This window comes from Hetaerina americana, unplaced genomic scaffold, assembly GCF_022747635.1.
Source record: "Hetaerina americana unplaced genomic scaffold, ioHetAmer1.1.p SCAF_3, whole genome shotgun sequence".
Lineage (NCBI taxonomy): Eukaryota > Metazoa > Arthropoda > Insecta > Odonata > Calopterygidae > Hetaerina > Hetaerina americana.
The window spans coordinates 76,026,878-76,049,473 of NW_027286874.1; the positions used below are offsets into that span (position 1 = coordinate 76,026,878).

The 22,596-nt window shown below is 41.0% G+C and overlaps 1 protein-coding gene across 1 annotated transcript in view; it reads left to right on the top strand.

Annotated features, from left to right (window-relative positions):
- Positions 1-1,275: 1,275 nt before the first annotated feature.
- The window catches only part of LOC139690514 (alkylglycerol monooxygenase-like), a 119,398-nt gene continuing 98,077 nt past the window's right edge, over positions 1,276-22,596 (top strand). The window contains exon 1 of the mRNA XM_071587974.1: positions 1,276-1,564. Within this exon, the coding sequence (XP_071444075.1) occupies positions 1,400-1,564 (165 nt within the window). The 5' untranslated portion in view covers positions 1,276-1,399. The remainder of the gene's footprint in view (positions 1,565-22,596) is intronic.

The window sequence follows — 22,596 nt, forward strand, 5'->3', positions numbered from 1 at the left end:
ATGTCAACGCGAATTAAACAGCGTGCTGTTATCGAATTTTTAACTGCTGAAAAAGTGACTCCTACTCAGATTCATCGTCGTTTAAAGGCTGTTTATGGTGACGATGCTGTTGATAGATCTACTATAAATCAATGGGCAGTAAACTTTCGTGGTTGGGAGCCTGGAAATGCCATCATTGTTGATGAAACGCGCCTCTAAGACTTAAAAAACACCTCCGACGTCGAGTTTGTCTTGTTAAAGGCAGTCTGGCGCCAATAATCTTGCAAAATGACAACCCTAGTCCAAACACCTCGCGCGCAACTGGAGAAGCTCTACGAAACCTGAAATTTGAACCGATTCCTCGCCCTCCTTATTCCCCCGATCTTTCTCCTTGCGATTTTTTATTTTTTCCTCAACTCAAGAGACACCTCAAGGGTAATCATTACACCTCGGACGATGAAATGAAGGCAGCAGTCAAGTCCTGAATTCGAGTAAAGTCAGAAGAGTATTCGAGTGACGGAATGAAAAACGTGTTGCACGTTGGGAGAAATCAGTTAGCCTTAACGGTGACTATATTCCAAATAAATCAATGATTTTGAAACTTAAGAATTGTACTTTAATGTACTTTTTGCACGATCTTGCTATTTGTTTTTCTTCGTAGTCTACAAGCATGTGTGCATTACTTTTCAACCTACCCTCGTATTTACTTAAAGAAAAACATTGAATGATTTAGTCAATTATTGCATGATGTCTAAGTATCTATGCACGCATGTCTGGTGCCCAGCCACACTATCCTGCGGGGTGTTTTGTTTATGCAGATTGGCTGTTTTACCAAAAGCTCCGCGTAAACAAAAGTGACGAATCAAACAACTAAAACCATGAAGGGATGTCAGGGAGGGGGGAGAAGTCTGTGAAGAGTATCCCCTTGGGGCTGAGAACTGGAAGAGGGTTTCTGATCAGGGACGACGGCGGCAGTTTTTGTGATTAGGGGGCGCGATAGTGAGAGGGGGGAAGGTGTGAAGACGGGCGTGGATCGAGGGGTGGGTGGGGGGTTGGATACATGAAAGAAGGGAGGGCTGAAAAGTGGAGCTGGAGGAGGGGGGAAGTGGGGGAAGAGGGGGGTTGCGGGAGTGGGGAGGACAACTTCTCCTGTGAGCGGAGAGGGGAGGGGACGGGAGGAGAAGACTTGGACGGGGAGGGATGTGTGTGTGGAGGAGGGAAGATTGGAGGGGAGGGACGTAAAGGAGAGGGTCGGACGGTGGGACGTCCCCGAACCCTCCGCAGTGTCTCCCGGCGAGTCCATCGACGAGGAGCAGGGAGCCAACCGAGGTAGACTGACGGACGGACGGTAAGGAGAAAGAGAGAGTGATCACACCCGAACACATTGCTAACCGTACTGATCCGCGAGGAGCTGAGTCGCATGGGACTCGGAATGATGGAGTCTGAGACGCTGTCGGAAGTTTCATCCTCGGCGTCGTCGTGGTGGCCTTCCACCGAACCCGTCCGGCGATTCCTCTACGCCTTCACCCTACCCTCCGAGGCGAGCTACCAGCTTCCCGAGCAAGTGCCGGAGATATTCCGGGAGGTAAGTCACGGGGACGAGCCAGAAGGGGGGAAGTGAATGGGAGGCAGGATGAGGTTTGGTTCGGCAGCGCTGAGACCGCGGTTGCCCGCGGCCGGCAGCGGACGCTGCTGGCGGTCTCGCCGGTCGGTGCGCCCCGAGTTTCTCCTCTCGCAGCTCAGACGAACGATATCACGCCCGCGAAGCGATCTTCTCCCCTACCCCTCCATACCACTCTCCCCCTTTTAATTCACACACGCATCACAGAGGCGCGCACGCACACCCTCCTTCCCTGCGCTATCTCTGGATGCTTCAATCTCTTATTCTCCCTCTCCATCCCTCCCCTCCACGCTTATCCCCTGCCCCCGCCCGTCCTCTTCAGGGAGAGGAGGGAGATTTTTCTTTTATTGTGGCCGCTGTCCCGGTTTTCATTTCTTTTCCTCCGCGCCCGAGTGCCGTGACTAGCTCTCGCGATGAGTCGCTGTATTTTTGTAACTCTGCCAGTCGAGTAGTATATTAGTAGTAACCTAGTTGTGTATCTAGATTGTTCGAGGAAGTAGGTTAGGGAATCACTCACGGAGCGAAGGTTAAATTGCAGATTAAATCGCTTGTATTAAATCGGAAGCGGGTCTCTGTAGCGCCAATGTTGGACATTTATTGCAAGCCCAATCATAATGCGGTAGGAGATATCATGCCAGTAAAAATAGACAGATCATATGTAGAAAAGATAGATTTAAGATGTTATTTCAACCAATAATGATAAGGTATAAGAATACCTGTTCATGTAAGTGACCGCACTAAGAGAGAAAATGTATATTTCTTCTTTCATTGCAATTAGCCAAGTATATTCTAATGAAATATACAAACCCATGTTATGCTTCACTTTTTATGACTGGAAGCTCGTCTCGACTGTGTTGAGAAGTATTTTAAGGTACCGTCGATGATGTAACTGTAGTTGATATTATCTATTATCTTGATTTTTTGAAATATTATATGTACTTTGTGGCAAATAACAACTAAGAAAAATTTAATTTATGATGTTGCAAGCCTGATGTGGATTCACCACTGTCCACAAAAACTAGAGATAACTGGTAGAGTACCATGTACGTCTACCTCTATATGGTACCCAGCTATTCACCGCTAGGGTGTGTGGCAGGGGGTGATTCAATACCAAGGCATGCAAGATCAAAAAATAAGTTTTATTAATTTTTAGTGACTACATAAAAACCGTAAACGCAGTAATCAACCTAAAGGTCGGTTTAATAGGTGATGTTAGAGTTCACCCAATACTAAGCCCAACACCGTGTGAAATTACGCATTAGGGTAGAGAAGATCCTTTCCTTATGCCGCCCATGGCTTCCCAGGAAGTTCTGGTACCCGATGATTTACTCAGCTCGAGTGAAGCTGAGAGTACCAAGAGGCATTTTCCCAGGGGGAGTTTCCCAGGAAAATCTGTTACCCGAAAAATCTCACAGCTTGGGTTGAGCTGCAGGTGCCCAAAGAGGCTTGCCCAGGAATCGAACCCGGGACACTCCGGTCAGTAGTCAAACGCTCTACCCCCTGGACTACCACGACCCTATATATATATATATATATGTACATACATATATATATATATATATGTACATATATATTTATACATATATATATATATATATATATATATACACATAATTCTTCGATACCTCTCCGCCTGCATCAGCGCAGTTGAGGAGACGTGTCTGCCACGCCATGCATATACATTCATATGTAAACAATTCAAATAATGTAGATGATGACAACTATAGATATATGCAGTACGCTATCTATCGCAAGCAAGAAGGACTTATCTACGCTCTGAAGAAACTAGCTGTTGATAACCAGAAGGGAAATAAACTAACCTAAAATGTAGAAACGATGCGTAGTGCAATGCAAGAGTTGTTGAGAGCGGTGGACTCGGAACGGACGCGGAAGGAGCACGTGGGGCCCATGTTGTCCTTCTCCCTCCTCGGGGTAGGGTCCGTTCTCTGCCATCCCCCCTGCCTCACTCCCGACATCACATTAGTTACTCCCCTCCGCGAAGGGGAGTACCACACCGCCGCCCTCGCACAACACTGTCACGGCGCCGCCGTGGGCAGCGAGCGCGGGAAATACGACCGCTCGCTCTCTCTCCCCACCCCCTCCCCTTCCCAGTCGCCCTCCCCTCCACTACCTCCCCCTCCCTCCGATCGCGTCGCGCGTAAGCTCTCAGTGCGTCCGACTGTCTTGTGAGTTCGCGCACAGATACGCGAGAAATAAAATTAAAAAAAAACGAAATTCGAATAACGCTTGTGGAGCATGATTCTGCATATCTGAGCGAGTGCGTTTCACCTTGCGATATTTCTGGGTGTCACTGGAACGGCGCTGAGGCGTGACCGTTCGAAATGTACGGCCGGCATATTTTTACAACCTCGCGCGACGGTCATTTTTCAATGAGGGATGTTCCTCCTTCTCCCCCTCCTCTCGAAGGTCGCGAAGTTTGTCTCCTTCCACCTGTCTTTTGTTTCCGCGAGAGAGTGAATAGATCTGTGCCCGCGATGGGCGACCGGGGTGGAGGAGGGGGACGACGACGCCGTGAAAGAGCGAGACAATCGAGGCGAGCGGGCGAGTGCATTTTCGCGGATGTGTCGCCGCCGACCGATGCGGAACGTGTTTTGAGCCCATTGCCGCGTGTCCGCGTCTTAGGAAGTAGCATTTGATGAAGTGGTTTGTCTTTGATTGGAGCGAAATAAGATCACATCTGATTCGCCGCGATAGCTTAAGAGCAACAGATAATGATCGATTTGGTTTACCCATTCCAGATTCTCTCTTCAACGTGTGTTCCTTTCGGTGTCTATTTATCTATATTATACCCTAAAACTTTTTGCATGAATGTATACGCAATGCCACGGTGTAGGTTTGCATGGATTGTTGATTTTTCATGTTCTCTTTTACGAGTGGCACCGGATAACCTGACACCCTCCGCCACACGCCCTTGCGGGGTATTATATAGATGTAGACGTTCTTCAAGCCACCGAATTGATTGTGTGGCAATGGGGTTGATTCAACAGCAAAAGTGCAACATCGAATAATATGTTTTTCTCAATGCATGGTTACGACATAAAAGTGTAAAATAATTGAAATAATGTAGGTAATGACAACTTTAATTACATGCACTTCGATATCTAAGTGTTTAACTGTTGCTTTACGCATGCGAGAGGAACTGTTAATAACAAGGACAATTAACTAAGGTAGAATGCATACTAGACTACTTAGAATAGAAAAAAGAAAAACACTTTTTCTCCCTCAAACAATTCCGATTCCTTATCGCTAATTGGGGCAAGTGACATCTTAAATCTATCTGATCTACACTTAATCTCACCGATCTTATTGTCATTATCTCTCCTACCGTAAAGGGACGGAGCTCATGACATAATTTTAACATCATCGCCAAAGAGACCTGCTTCTAATTAATACGAGAGTGTCAATCGGTAATTTAAACTTTGCTTCGTGATTAATTGCCAGTCTAGTCCTTCTAATGATCTGGATACGCCATTCTAAGTTTATAATAACAACGTTTTACAAATCTATCTCCTCAACTTCAGACGCGATCTGATTGGGTAATGATTCAAATATCATGAGGAACCAATTTATCAGCAGCATATTCTAAATAAGGCATAATTAGTGAAAGATACGGTTGCTCTTTTTAACCTTTCAATCAAATTTTGCCAATACTCTTCTAATCATTCCTAAGTTTTTTTTATTATTAGACGTTAGAAGAAAAGAAGAGAGATGCCAGCACCGACAGATTCAAATACTAGTTTTATCTCACGTATGACGCATAACCAAAATGAAATTAGGGGTATCGACTCCCACTTTCTTGATTCGAAAGGAAAATTTTAAAACTACTCGAGAAGACTCACTATTTGATGAGGCTAATAGACGCGTAGGCATGTGTGTAATTGCACGTTTGTTTTTACATTTGTATACATGTTTATACTGTTGACATCGACATAAATACTCCGCGATCCACTAAATAGGTCTGTGGCAGGGGGTGGAAGCACTAGGTGGGAAGGGCGAGTGATAAAGAAGGATACAGAAGAGAAAGGGAAACATTTTCGTTAAAAAAACGATCAAACTACATGCAAACTGCTGGAGAATAACCCAATTCAAAAGAAGAATTAAATCACCCCATAAATTAGTTGTTTGTTATGCGAGAAAAGGGAATATAAATAATACCCATGTGAATTGTGTTACTAGTGAGTACTTCTTAGAAAGTAGACCGTCCAAATCCCAGGGCAAAGCGTCGAGGTGATAAGAAGGAAATTAATAGTCAATGATTTCTTCAACGGATATAACTGTTCTCTACATCTACATGACACCCCGCAAGCCGCCGCAAGGGCGCATGGCGGGGGAACTGTTGTGTACGACAATGAGCTGCAAAGGTTCAAGGACGCCAAAAGAAAGGGAAGGTGGATACCCAGGTCGTGCGAATAGCCATGCGAGGGTGAAGACTGCAGGGGGTGCACAGTTGATGATGCGAACTGGTATTTTGCTCAGCTATGATTCACGACTGGGTAATGGAAGTTGTGGAGAGCAGGTAGAGGCAGGTTAGAGTATTAAAGGGGACGGGGGAGTGGGTATAGGGACGGAGGGGGGTGGGTATGGGAATGGAGGGAAGGCCTGTTTTTAAGCTAGTATATCGTTTTGAATTTGGTTGTGAAGAAGGCTGTTGTGAAATATAATATTCGCCTCCAAGGCTCACGTTTGTATTTGGTGAAAAATATGATATTTCCTTTAGCACAAGGGCGTCGTCCATTTTTGGTGACTTTTGGTAACGGATGTCGAATATCGAGGAAAATAAATATATTGTGGTCGGAGTTCAGCGTATTATATTTTGCGAATCAGGAAGATGGAGGGGGGGACCTGAGTTTTCGAAACAGCTGGAATTTACGCGTAACTCGATATTTCTTCCAGTGGATCCCTCAAATATAACATTTACGTGATCAAAGCTAAGTTTTTGCCTAAATGATTTATATACGCACTTCCTTTTATATTGACATCTACATCTACATCTACTCAATACCCCGCAAGCCGCCGCAAGGGCGTGTGGCGGGGGGTGCTAGGACACCACCCATAATTTAGAAAAGAAAAATAATTAAAAAAAATCGCATGCAATAACGACAAAATCATATATAAAAAAACATGGCATACATTCATGCATGAACACTTACACCCCACACACATGCAAACACTCAAACTACCAACTAACATACACATGCACCTGAAAGTATACCTAACATCTCTATAGTGTTTAATTTTGTTCCGACTTGTAAATTCAAAGTTTTTAATATTTCTAAAGTGACTTCGGTTTCTTGCTATTATGATTACTGATTGTTCGGGGAAAGAATGAGTATTTGTACCTATCTGTCTTGGAATCTATCTCCCTTAGTTTATCTTTGTGGTCTGATCTACCTAAGTAGTGTGGGGCCATTATAATTCCTTCAGTGTCATATTTAAACTCGTTTGTTCTGAACCTTTCTAAAAGTCTAAGCCTCGCTTGTTCTCTCCGCACTTCAAGTGGTTCCCAGCCTAAATCCCCTAAGAGACCTGTCACACTTGTGTTTTTATCATAACAATTTTTAACAAATCTAGCGGATTTTCTCTGGACTTTATCTAATTATTTTTGCCAAATTTTCTCCCACGGATCCCAAATACTTGCGGCATATTCCAAATGAGGTCTAACTAGAGCAAAATAACACCTCTCTTTAACTTTTTCATTACATTTCCCCACCACCCGTTTTATGAAGCCAAGTTTCTTTAAAGCTGATCCGCATATTGTCCTGATATGTGCTCCCCATGAAAGGCGTGGTGTTAGAACAACCCCCAAATATTTAACTTGATTTGCCGTAGTCAATACTGAACCCTCTATTTTGTAGTTTATATCCTGTTCCTCGCTTCCTTTATTCCAAAATTTCAAAACTGCACATTTATCTATATTAAGTGTTAATCCCCATTTATTGCACCATCCCGAGATATTGTCTAAGTCTCTAGAGAGTAGCTCGCGATCTAGTTGGCTCCTTATTTCCCTGTATATCACCGTGTCGTCAGCAAATAACCTTAGATTGCTACTAACGTGTGTGCTTAAGTCATTTATGTATATTAAAAACAGAAGAGGCCCTATTACACTTCCCTGGGGGACGCCCGAAGTAACATCTCTCTCCGTTGAGCACAACCCATCTATGACTACTATTTGTTTGCGGTTTGACAAGAAGTCCCTAATCCAATTAATTATTTTCTCATTGATCCCATAGTATTTAAGTTTGTGTAACAATTTATTGTGTGGGACTTTGTCGAAGGCTTTTTTGAAATCCAGGAATACTGCATCGACTTGGGTGTTGTTTTCTCCCGATCTAAGTATATCGTGAATGAAGAGACCAAGTTGTGTTTCGCAAGATCTGCTTTTCCTAAATCCGTGCTGGTTGTGGATTAGTATTTTCCTACTATCAAGAAATTTCATAATGTTAGTGACAATAACGTGTTCCAATATTTTACAAGAGATCGATGTTAAAGAAATGGGTCGGTAATTGGTTGGTTTATCCCTATCGCCGCCTTTATAGATGGGAGTTATATGGGCTAGCTTCCAGTCGCGAGGCACTGAGCCTTCTTCTATCGATTTTAGAAAAACAATATGTAAAAATGGGGCAATGTCGTCAGCTAATTCCTTTAATATTCTAGCAGGTATTTCTTCCGGACCAGGTGCCTTGTGTGCTTTGATACTACGGAGCAGATGTACTATTCCCTGCTTGGTCAGTGTAAGATCGCTCATGTGTTCCCCGGGTGGGTGTGGAGGATCGTTTGGTGCGTTTGTGTTTTTGTTGTAGACGCTCTGGAAAAAATGGTTTAAAATATTTGCCTTTTTCACGCTATCTGTAATGATTTCTCCATTTTCCGTCTTCAAAGAGTGAACAGTGGGACGTTTACCCTGTATTTCCCTAACATAGGACCAGAATGACTTTGGATTTTCCTCAAGATATTCGCTTAGCATTTTAGATTTAAAAGAGTGTAGTGCTGTGCGCATAATACTTTTCGTCTTCCTACGACATTCTTTTAGTAGCTGTTTGGTTGTATTCACAAAACTTATATCGTCACTTTTTAAACTCTTTTTGAAATTTGACTGTAGCTTTCTTTGCCTTCTTAATGCCGATCTGACTTCCCCGTTGTACCATCTAGGTTCCTTACTGTCGCATTTGAGTTTGGACGGGATGTACGTCTTTATTCCTTCGCGTAAAATATTTAAGAAATAATTCCAAGTGTTCTCTGTATTTGTTGTCAGTGTTTTTGTCTTGTATTCCGGTAATTTTATCTTTAAATATTCTCTTAGTCCGTTAAAATTTGCCTTGTTGTATAGGTATATTTTACGCTTTTCTTTGTTTATTTTGACGAACTTAGTTTTTAACTCCACAAGAATAGCCTTATGGTCACTGATTCCGTCTATTATTTCAATGTTAGTAATGATTTCGGGCATAGAAGTCGCAAAGATGTCTAGTATGCTTTGGCCCCGTGTTGGTGATTTAACTATTTGTTCTAAGGAGTGTTTTGTGAATATATGAAGGAGTTCTTGGCATGAATCTCTGTTTTTGGCAGATTTTCCCACGCAGTAGTTTTCCCAGTCAATTGACGGTAGATTTGTGTCACCAGCGATTATAGTAATACTGTTGCTTTGTCTGCTGCTGATAGTGGATATTTGTTCGTCGAGCTTGTGTAGGACATCTGTGTTAGAATCTGGGGGTCTATAAAATGAACACACGTATAGGCTTCTGCCGTTGTAGTCCTTAATGTTGCACCAAACGCTTTCTATGTCATCTACGTCGCATTCATATCGTTGGCTACTAAGATGTAACTTTACTGCAATGAATACTCCCCCACCCAACCTATTTGGTCTGTCCCTTCTGTAAATTGTGAAGCCGTTTGGAAAAACCTCATTGTTTGCTATATCTCCCGTGAGCCAACTTTCTGTTCCAACTACTATGTCTGCGTTTGTACTGACAAAAATGTGTTCAATATCCGATATTTTGTTTCTAATGCTACGGCAATTTAATGTTATAATTTTAATATGGCTAATAACTTCTTGTTTTTCGGTTTTATGTACGCTAACAAAACTGTTTTGAGACGATTCGTGGTGAACAGAGACAAAAGAATTACATTCACTTGCATTGCTATCTGTTATGTATGTAGAGGCACCAATTTTATTAAATTTACGTGGGTTATATGTTGTTTTAACGTAAGTGTTTGTTTGTTCAATTTTTTTGGGGATATGAGAGGCATTACCTGAACTGAATTGACAAAAAGCGCTGGATTTTACTTTATTTTTCCCAATATATGACCTACGCTCTTGCCTACCAGCTATGCTAAACCCTCGAAACGTGTTCGTGTAACCTACGCGCTACCAACTGCGATGCCTCGGCAGTATAATGGACCCCGGAGCGATTAAGGGGTACCCGACACGATGAGAGGACGGGCCTCAGATCAACGAAGTCCGCTCCGATTCCCCGGCAAAATCCCAGCAATCTCTCATTTAAACCCTCAATGCGGCTCCAAACGAGCCTTCCGCGGTCTGAACGCGGCACAATACTACATATACTTAATTTAATTGGGACCTTCAACTCTGCCTCGACTCGTTTCACCTCCGAGTGCATCTCCTTAAAGGAGCGCAGGATCTCTTCAGATCCACGTTCCGAGGCGTCGTTTGTCCCGACATGAGCCACAATGCGTAGCTTGGAGCAGCCCGTATTACTGACGGCCGCCTTCACCGCCAGCGTCGCCTGGGGTACCCCGCCGCCCGGTATACACCAGGACGACAAGAATCCAACACCTCCCTCCTGTTGGACTCTGCGGCGCAGCGGGTTCATTATACGCCGGACATTTGAACTACCTAATATAACGGTTCCCTCCCTCCCCGACCGCTGATGCCTTACCCTAGGCAGTGCCCTCGGAGTAGGGATAGGGGCTGCAGGTACGGTGGTGCTGTCATCCGACAGCACCTGGTACCTGTTGGAGACGGGGATGGTATCTGCCTCCGCAGAGTCCAATCCTCGCCGCAGCGTTACCTTCCCCTTGCCCCGAGAGACGACCCTCCAATCGTCCGACCTACGGACGTGAGACACTCCCTCGTTGAGAGATGGGACACGGGGTAGGTCTCTAATCGCCCAGCCACGTGTTGCATTCGGACGAATCCGTGCACCCCTATGGGCGTGGCGGGTTTTCGAATTCCCACCCTGAGCACCATCTCTCCCGAGGGGAGCCCTCCGGCCGGCGATCTCCGATCGAAGCTCCCGCACCATTCTCTCCAGCATGACGATACGGGCCCTTAAAGCCGCGCATTCGCCAGTGCCTTCGATCATAGCAACAGGGGACCTGGATGAAGCCATCCTAATTTAATTACCAAGTTCCCAACAAAAGCTAACCTGTATACACTATGCTAAAATTTCTAGAAGGGGTTAGCTAACTTTAGCTCAAACAATAAGTTACGATTTGGAATTGAATATGAAGCCTAAGTGGAAAAAACGATGCTTGAGTAAGGTCTGGTTTTCAGAGGACCAAAAGAAAGAAAAAGGAAAGCACTCACCGGTCACCAATCAGAGTCGAAGGACAAAAACCACCACAATCCACTAAATAAATTACTACTACCACACACAGGTTAACAAACCACACACAAAACGAAAACTATATAAACGAAGCAACGTATACGTTGACACTACACTGCACTTCACTAAAACCAAAAGCACCAAGAATCGAGGTGGCAGGCAGGTAGTCTCTGGTGGGTCAAACCGGTTACCAGGAGCGCTCAGTAGGCAGGTCCGCTCAGGTTGAGGGCTAGAGAGAGAATCTGACATTATTACCTACAGATTATTTTTGTGTGTTTGGTAGGGGGAGATTCCACAGAAATCATGCAGCAGATCAATATGAAGCCTAGTTAAATTGTAAGTTACTAATGCTATGGAATTCAAATGATTGAAATAAATTTTACGACAACTTACACGCACTTGTTAGCAGATACTATATGTTACAAATGGATTCCCGCTTTCGTTTTAGTTCCCCCGCATTACTTGAAATACAATAAAATTTAATACAAATAATAGCTAAATTATCCAACTTTTGAGATATACAATGTAATTTGTACATGTTAACTTCCAACAACAATTGTATAAAATTCTATTTTTGAATAAACAAGCTTTACATTGCATTTTACAATTCATGTTTAAAAATGCAATAAGTTCACCGGTAACCAATGTAACTTAATAAATGTAATTTATTAGAAATTAGTGCGTATATTTTTTCTGCAATTATCAAAATTTATTGTATCATTATATATAATTGGTTGCAGTTATACTTAAGACAGCACAATCTCACGCATCTCGGTTTTCTTATAAGTCATGCTGTGTCAAATTCCACGTCTGGGTTTTTCATTCTGTAGGCACTCCTCTATTCTATGCTTAGCAGTGTCTTCTGTTGGGCAGGTACCACATAGATTAGTCCTTAATTTTTCTATTTTATTGAGGTAGTGTTCAAATTTTCCATGGCCTGATAGGAGTTTTGTCGCTTTATTAATTAGCTTAAATTTTATATTTGTCCTTTCAATGACGTCTGGGAATATTTCTTAAGTGTGAATACTTTTATCGGAATTATGCCAGTCTTTATTCCACTGTTAAATTAAAAATAGCAATTTTCCACAAAAATAAAATTTAATGCGACCGGTTTCAATGTTACTACATCATCGCCAGGTGATAGTTAAACCTCAGAGTCCAGTATATATATGATTAAAGGCAAGTAAGGGGAGGGTGGAGGAAAAGAGGGGAAGAGGGGGGAAGGTGGAAGGCAGAATGGGTGACTATGTGAGTGGGGGGGGGGGAAGAGGGTTGGGGAAGATTGCTATTTTTTTGTGGAAAATTGCTATTTTTAATTAATCATGATATTCCACCATATCACGCCTGAAACGTCTCTTTTTATTTATTCCACTGATAAATCGTTTATTTCCTGAGTATTTCTTTTAATTATTTTCTGCTTATGATATGATTGCATTGGATCTCGGATTTGAAGTGTTATGTGCCTTGCCCCGATTTGACTTCAATTATGCTGATTCTATTCGTGACCTCGTATTTTGGAGGCGGTTGCCCGGTAATTAAGCATAGTGAGTCCGTGCTGATTATCGAGTAACCTCTGTTAATTTCTAAGAGGCCTAAGAGGTCTTTGTGCTTCTCTAATTTTTCTTTCGGTTCTGCTGTAGTTAACCTTATGACCCCAAATGGAGTTGCCGCAGGTATCAAAGGGTTTGCTACCGCTTTCTACAGGTGTATATCAATTGTAGGGAGTCCGTTCCAAAGTTAGTTTTGCAATATCTGCGGGTAGCTTGAAAATCTTTTTTGGTTTTACTAATTATGAAATTAATATGGGCCTGATAATTTCATTTTTCGTCTAACACGATTCCCAAATACTTAAAAGTTGATGTGCGTCAGATATTGCTATTGTAGATTTTAACAGAAGGGTTCCTAAACATTTTAATTCCGAAGACCACGCATTCGGTCTTGGTTGCTTAAATCACCAATTTATTAACTATTTCCCATTGTTTTATTTGTCCAATACAATTTTTTTCTGCTGCTTCATATTAGCTCTTGAGTTAGCTTCAATAAACAAAGATATATCATCGGCAAAAGCTATTAAACTGTATCCCGTGGGGAATTCTTTATTTGAGACCTGGATAGTAATAAGGTTCCACATTAAGGGAGCCAAAACAGAACCTTGCGTGCAGCCCCTGGTGAGGATTTTCTTTGTTGAAATGGTTTTCATTTTGTATACGATCTGTATATTTGTACACTAATTTGAAAAGAGTCTAATTAGGTTCGACGGAATTTTTACTGTTCCTGAAGGGCCAAGGAAGGCCACCAAACAGAGTCAAATGTACCCTTAATGCCAATGAAAACCTCTAATGTATATTTACTTTGATTAGTTGAGTTTTTGTATAAGAGGGCTTTGATTGCGTCTGATGTACTTCGGTTTTTCCTGAAGTCATATTGATTAGGATGATATAGTGTGTCCTCGCGAATTATTTTTATTATCTCTGTAATTAATCTTTCAAATATTTTAAATTTCAATTCAAATTGTCAAAAGCTGTCACAGCTGGAGCGTATTTCTAATATTTCATCCGAGTGTTCTACCGTAATATTGTGATATGAAGTGCCTCACAATACGTCTCCTGAAAACTCCAGTCATAGCAATTCATGGGGAGGCGACCGACAGCTGAGGTAATTTGCGCCATTGGGGATGTTAGATAGATAGAGGTCTTTATTTGGGCAAAATTGAGACCTAATGGTCCCTTCTTCCATTTAACCCATCGTCGTATACATATTATATTGGGCTTTTAACTTATAGTTTCTTCATATGTGCACACAAATACATAGAGACTGACATAAATTCGTTTAGCACAGATTTGCCCATCGAAAAGAAAAAGGGAAAAAATATATAGATATACATACACACATACACGCACGCACACACATACATGTGTGTGTGTATTTATATATGTATATAATATATATATATATATATATATATACACACACACATGTGTGTGCGTGCGTGTATGTGTGTATGTATATCTATATATATATATATATATATATATATATATATATATGCGTGCGTGTGTTTATAAAAAATGTGTGTGCATATATATATATATATATATATATATATATATATATATATATATATACACAACTGGATGGATGGACGGGAAAGGAGGAAGGGAGGAGAGAAACCCGGCGCCGACATTAGCCTACTCTTAACGAAAGGCGACGAATGGTCCACAGGTTAACGTCCCATCCGTCGGATGAGACCTTAACCTGTGGACTTAGATTTGATAAGATTCGAACCCGAACCCTCCAGGTGGGAAGTCAGTACGTCAGCCGCCGTACCATGCCGATCCCCAAGCAAACTCTATTATCCTGCACCTTCCTGGAAACCTTGTTCTCACTCTGTGTGCTCACAGCGTTGAAAACCTGTCTCAGACGCCAGTCGAATGTTAGTGCTAGGTAAATATTAACCTCTGCCGCAAGCTTGCTTGCTTCCCAGCTCTTCCCTTCACTCTCCAGCTGACTGGCTGCATGTTTTGAAAGTGCCCTCCCCCCACTTAGCAGACCTAATGCCCTTCCGCCCTCGTGTGCATTCGACACACCCCTAACCCACACACATTCAGCCCCAAAGACTTTTCGGTTATTTAGCATTCTCATATTCACCTCTCTCTCTACTATTCTCCAAATAACTTCGTTCCTGGAACTCGCATATTCACCCTATGGCACGTGACCTCGTCAGCTATAGAGTCAACAAAAACTACCGCAGGATTACCATTCCCTCCTCCAAAATAAGTGTATCTGTACAAGCAAGGTAAGTTTTAAAGAAAGACTCGGATCACTCAAGTGTGCTAGTGATATCGAGTAAATAACTATGATCTCAAATTGCATTGGAAGATAGGACCAGCAAGATAAGACTAAGATAAAAGTGATGGACACCTACTACCATTGACAGATACATGTACTCGTTCTCCCCCGGACGATAAAACAGAAAGATTACATTAGGCGGGTTATAGGAATATGCAATAAGAAGGAACGTAAGACAGAGAGAGAGAGAGAGGTGTTACTTCGTTATAGTTGGGACACCAGATTCGTTAAAAGTTTCTGCGATAAGAGAGTAAGCGTGGTTGGTATTTTGGAGGAATTCGCTAGGGAGTCTCTTACTTTTCGAAGACGGCAGGTAAGATTCAGACTGTTTGGCAAGTGCAGAGCACCTGAGATTTCTTGCGACACCATGGGTATTAATGGTCCCAAATTATATCCGTGCATTCTACCCCGCATGAAATAAGTGAGGCATACACCATCACAGACGGATAGAGTACTCGTTTTTCCCTAAAACAGCCCGCAATCAATAAAAAATCAAACCCTAGAGCCCGAATATATCAGCTTTAAGACTAAAATTCAATGATGTCGTCAAACTTATCAATCCTTGCATGATATACGTATATATAGGTATGTATGTATATTAACGAGTACTTTTGTATATGTAGTAGTTAATATTTGTTCAAATACATGTAACTAATATTTGTGCACGTATGGTTGGGTTTACGCACTTTTGGGATATTGTTTAGATATTGATTAGACATAATCACAACGAATTAAGGCAATAATTCCAACATCCTTAATTGAAAAAGCCACATTTAAAGCTTCACTCGAACTGGACCATTATCCCTTGATGTAAATATGCATGCACGTGTGTAAATATGTGTACGTATGTGTGAGCGAATATATGAGCAAATATATGTTAATATTTATGCATTAGTGTAAGTTCATTTTTGTGCATGTTTGTATGAATGCCTGATGCCCTAAAACTCACCACCACTCGTCCTTGTGGCGGCTTGCGGTGTATTGTGTAGATGTAGGCATGGATTTGAACCTGCAATCACCCATTTTGATCAACATAATACCCCGCAAGCCACCGCAGGGGCGTATGGCGGAGATAGTTAAGTCACCACCCCTAAAACAGAATAAAACCAAATGTAAAATCAACAAATTCATGCCAATTCACAACCAAAACTTGTAAATCGAATATCTTGACCATTTCTATTATGACTTTGATTTTTTGCAATTATGATTCCTGATTGCCCACGGGAAGAACGGATATTTTTATCTCTCTGAACAGGAGTCCATCTCCCTTACCTTATCTTTGTGGTAAAACCTACCCAAAGAGTGTGGGGCTACAATAATTCCCCTTGTGCCTTTTATTGGTATTTTCTAAGCTATGGAAGGATATAAGGTCACACAGCCGTCTGATAACCCAAAGGTCTACATCTACATATACACTCCGATGTTTACCAAAAAGGTGTGTGGCAGAGGGTAAAAGCACCAAGTGGTATGGGTAAGGGATGAGGGAGGATAAGGGAGAGGAAGGGAAGAGGGGAAAAAATATTCTCTAGACCCCCTCAACTAACTGTCAAATTTATATACATGCTGGTCTCGACTTCGAGTCCCGCCTCGGACAAGGGTGTTGTATTGATTGTCTGTCTATCTACCTACATGGTACCCTGCAAGTCACCGCTAGGGTGTGTGGCAGGTGGTGACGGTGCACCAGAGTGCGCATCATGTACCAAAGTTCGAACTTCTCGAAGATAAATCGGTAAAGAACACCGAAAATAAAAAATTACACCAATTTCGCATTGAAGCTGCCCCGACACCCTCTGCCTTAAACCCTCGTGACAGTTTCCAAGGTGAGATGTATGTATATATATATATATATATATATATATATATATATATATATATATATATATATATATATATATATATATATATATATATATATATATATATATATATATATATATATATATATATATATATATAGATGTAGATGAACCAACCTTTGGGTTAATTACATTCGTTTTGCATTGTTCATGCATTCGACAGAAAAGAGCTGGGAATGCTCTTCAGCACGTTCCGCTTCCGTCTTGTTTGATAAAATGAACGTGCCCTCTCAATCCTGACCCTCTCAAATATCTCCTTTCCTAATATTTTTTCCATTCACCTCCCCCCCCTCATCCCTCTCCCTCCACGCCTCCGGGAACGTGCAGAAGCCGTATTGGTGCAGTGAACTAGGTGTGCTCCCTGCTGTGCAAAAGGGAAATATCTCGGCTCATTGCTTCATCATTTCCCACTGCACGTGCAATGCACTCATGACCAGAATTAGACTCATTTTGGTCTTTAACTGGAACAGCATGCAATGGAACCGTCGCAATTCACCAAGTAAATAGATAATAAATTAGCTCATAATAAATTAATATTTGAAAAAAAACCATGATGAATGCGAATAGAACGGAAGTGCAGATGGAAACATTTGGATATTATATTGTTGAAGATCTATTGTTCGTTCCAACTCACCTTAATCGCTTGCTCTCATTGAGTATGGAAGGAAGGGAGCAACTTGGGAGTTTAAGCCTTCAATGCTGTAGCTTACAGCACCGGGAAAAGACGATCTTTACACGACGCTAAATGGGATATTGCGGTTCAGTGAATTCACGCAATCCAAACTGGAGGAAATTTGCGAACTGAGGATAAGCGAGCATGGGAAGTGCTTCCTTTGAAAATCCCCCAAATCGAATATTACGAAATGACTGCTAGGGGAGTTTTACCATTGCGGCTTTTACCCGAAGAAGAACTCTAGGTCTAAAGCAATGGAATTCGGATGCGATGAAGAAGTGGAAAATCCTCCCACGGAAGAATATAAACATATAACTATTGAACTACAATGACTGAGGATATACAACCTGCCAGCTATATGAGTATAACCTCTCTCTCCCTCTTAAGACATCTTAAGCCACCTTTCTGCCCCTGGAACCCCTTTTTCTTCTGCTCCTCTTGAAATCACATTCTTGCTCACGTTCCCCACTCCTCTCAGAGCGAAGCCGCACACATGTTCCAAACCGACCGCCAAACACGAAGTCCTAATTGTCCCATAGCCTCTTGATGTCTCATATGATACGATTGGCCGATTCACATGAATAGAATGATGACAATACGTCGAATCGAATATATACTCTAGGAATGCATTTGCATAGATATCAGATATGTTTTATTCAATACGAGCGTCAAGCAGTTTTTTCTACAAAAACTACACTTTTTGCGCGCAACAATGACAATCGGTCTCTTAAATGGTCTGTATAATAAGTAACGGGAACAATTTCGGAAAAATATGTAGACTCATTTCGGATAATTTTACAATGCCTCTAAATCCTGCAAAGTACATCCCTTGAGCGTCGCTTTTGCCAACGGCTTTTCCACAACTCAAAAGCTCCCTGATAGGCGGATCCCGGAGGGTCCTTAAGGGTACGCGTGCAAGCTTATTTGACGACACTTAGGGTCCCATGGTGGTGCCCTTTGAAGGAGGATTTCACTTTTGGGAAGAGGAAATAGTCTGCTGGCGCCAAGTCAACACTGCAAGGGGGTTGGGGAATCGTCGCGATGCTGTTGTACAAGGTCTTCGCAAGCAGACACTCGACTCTGCTTTTGGTCGCCTGTCGAGACCTTCGGGACGAGTTTAGCGAAGATCTTTCGCATCGCCAAATTGTCAGTGAAAATGGTGTTGCCAATACGCTCTGCGATCAGGCGCACACTTAATCGACGGTCTAAATTCAGCACTTTACGCACACGTCAGGAAAAAATTGATACCGATACTTTTTATACAAACCTTTTAGTTATCTTCTACATGAAACGAAGTCCATTATTCTCCTAGATATATTGAATAAGATTTTTTCAAGTTAATTTTGAATGGAGGAATATTTATTCAATGCTATGTCAATCGTACGTGGATTTTTCGTTTAAGGATGGAATATTATTGCGTAACAAGGGAGAAGCATCATGGTCGCTACTGTGACCCTAGGGAATCCGCATATACTCTCCGCTTTTGCTATTCTTAACAGTCTTTCGATTTTCACCTTTCGGACAAGTACATGAACTGGTGTATGAATTTTCAAAGGCTAGCTGTAGTTTACATGATGTATTTTCCCATTTAAAATGCGTGAATTACGATTATGCTCACCCATGGCATGAAAACGGACGAAGGGGAAAAATTTCGGATAATTAAGAATATTTAGAGAAAGGTTTTGATTAGAAAAAGAAGAATTTCCAAAAGGAAGAAAACAGTAGATGGGAACTAGAATTAGGGAAACGAAAAATAAAATGGATGAGCCCTTAGTTGATCGGAAAACCTTGTCTATTAGGAATAATAATATGATCGTGGTTGGGAGGATTTCGGGATTTGGGCTTGAAAAAATATCAAAAATTTAGTTAAGGAAATAAATCACGGGAAATTACTTTGAGATGCTGAAGGGCGTCTATGCAAGGGAGGCGAGAGAACAATTAAAACCAGGAAGAGGAAGAAAGTGATTATGTATTTTGATAAGTACAAATTTCCGGAAACAAGAAGGGAAAGGCCTATGTCGATAGTTATATTTTTGGGAAATAATAAGTTACGCGATATTCGAATATTTTAGGATCATCCTAGATTTTTCTTTTAATTTTCTAGTGCATATTTCCATAAATATTTGGGGCAAGTATATTTTTTCATATATATTTTATGTAAAAGTAATATTCAAACGTCACCTCCGTTAATGTTCGCATCGAAATAAATTTTCGATGATGTATTTCTATTTTCGCATCTCGTGATGTTTATTAATTAGGTCCCCGGCACAAAACATGAAGAAATACTGTTGAATAATCTAATACGGGGACAAAATCTCCTGAAGATTTGTATACATTCATGTGGATATGAGCTATCAAGTATAGTGTGACATTTTATTACAAATTTTTCAAGATAAAAATTATTTGTGTCCATTAATTCCAATCTGTGATCCACTTTGAGGTTCAAATGGTGTTGCTTGAGAAAGGTTTTCTATGCGAGAGGCACTGCCAATGCCAGGAGCGTCACATTTGTCACTGTCACGTCAGCATAGTAGACGGAATTATTAACATAGCACCACAAAATGTGGGAGAAATACTCTTTGGTGAGGGACAGAGGGCGAATCAAAACCATTTTTGCAACATCAAAGTATAGGTTTTGCTTAACTCTTGGCAATATATATTTGAATTAATGGAGATAATGTTAACTACAGGTACAGCTTTGAAGTGAAATCCCCCTTTGGCTCAGGCGTCCGAATTTGTTTCACCTTCATTGCCTCGATTCGCTCTCGGCCGACGTCCAAGCAATGTAACCTTTCTACCCACATCTCTAATGGATCCTTTCCCTCTCTACTCAAGGTGCTAATGACCTCCGCCATTATAAGTGACTGACCCATAATAATAACCCTACTTTGTCGCGGAGAATTTCTAAAGCGGTTGAATGAACGAGCCTCGAGTTTGTAGTTTCCAATCTGGTTTGATTAACACGAGGATATCCAACCATTTCGACCAATTCAGTTCATGTATCTTATCATACACCAGAAATTATGAAAATGCTATGAAAACATAAATATATGAATCTAATGAGAGAGTTAATTTCGAAATTATCGTTGGTTAATTGATCTGCGATACATGGCATTTGAAACTAAAAAAACTTCATAATCTCGAATTATTTGATGGATTTTAAATGGGATTTGCGAGAAAAAAAAGATTTAATTTTGATAAATTTTGTCAAATAATTCATCTTAAATTGATATCCCAAGAGTAAGGGACGATAATTCCAGGAAAAAGTTCATTATGCAAGCATGAAGTGAAGAGAAAATGCTGAATCATTCACAACTTGATATGAGCCAGGAAAGATATACGATCATGGCATTAAAATAATGACCTTGTATGACACCGAAAAGCAGTGGGACACACGTGCACAGTCGAGAGCCAACTCTAAGTATAGGAATGAGACTTATTAATCCGCTAACTATTATCAGTACCTGTGAAATTCCTAGGCCATTGGGGTGTCACCTTCTCGTATGTCAGTCGGTGTTTCTATTTTCAATTCAATGAATTAAATGATTTTAAATTGATCCAGGGGAAAGAGATCACTAAATTAATTCGTGGGAAAGAATAGAATAGAAAGTAATTGATTGTTCTTGGACTGCTCGTAGATTCACTTAAGGCGTAAGAATTCAGCGCTAAGAAAAAAAAACCAGGCGACTCCAATTCACTGAGGACGCCAACAAAATCTATTTCTTCGTGCGCAAGATAGGAAAGCAGAGAAAATAATTTATTATTTTCTTGGACTCCTCGTCCACTTTAGATCGCAAGACGTTTAGAATTTAGTGCCAAGAAAAAACCAGAACGAAATGCAATACATTGAAGATGTCAATGAGAGCTCTGTTACTGACGAAATGTTTTGCGGCGTTCAAATGACTTATGAGGATTTTTGGGGTTTTTCTCCGTGTTAACAATAATTTCAAACCAATCCCTGAGTAAAAATAAGCAGAAATTAATAACAGGCAAAAATTTAAAAGAAATCACACATAAAATACAACAAATGCAAAAAACAAGGGCCAAGCAGAGTTTTGAGGACATAGCTCATGCATCAATAAAGATGAAAAAACAATATTTTCACCGCATAACAATATTTCAAATGATTTCCTTTTGAAGGTTACCAATAATCGTGACTTATTTATCTCTCAAAAGGCACAATGGGAAAACCATTACAACCATGACACCTGCTTTTGCACGAGCTTTCATCATTTCATTTTCGAATTACTGGCGCTCAAAACGAAACTATGACGGGTTAACCCCATGGCGACCAACATTTCTCGTAACTGCAGCCATACGAAAGAGCTAGGTTTTTATTATTTAGGTTTGATTGACTTCACTACGGGAACGATGCTTGCTCATTGCATATAATTTGGGAAATTAACAAATTCAGCTAAGGCATAAGATGAGTAGGTAATCCCCCCGAGATTTTTATTTCAAAGAAACATCGCCAAAAATATCTTGTGACGAAAAAGAATATACCATTTCGCTTACTAGAATCAAGAATAGTTGATCGCTCACACCAAACTACAATATATCCTTTCTATCTGTCTCTCTTCTTCCATGTACATATGTACCAGAGGAATAGATCGAGAAAAGAATGGAGATAACGAAAAAAGATTTCTCATTCATTCTTGATGATATTCTTCTTGGTTTATTTTGTATGTAAATTCGCTTAGTCCTTACTGATAAATTTTTTGGTAGTACAGCTAAGTACTTTAATGCACAGTTTAAGTAATTTTTGTCTTTGGAGATATCAAGGCTTAGTGAGAATGTATTTAACAGGACGATGAGAATGCATCCTGTCGAATGTGCGGCCATCATGTCTTCTTAACTACAGGTTCAATTACTATAAAGACCGCAAAGTTAATGAAAATTCCCTAAACGACCACTATGACTAAGCGATCACAGCTCTGAATACTCAGGTTAAATTACCCCTCAATCGAGAGTAATTTCCCTATGATTATGTGTATTTAATGCCGTGAACCAATGATCAAGAAATGAAAAAAATTG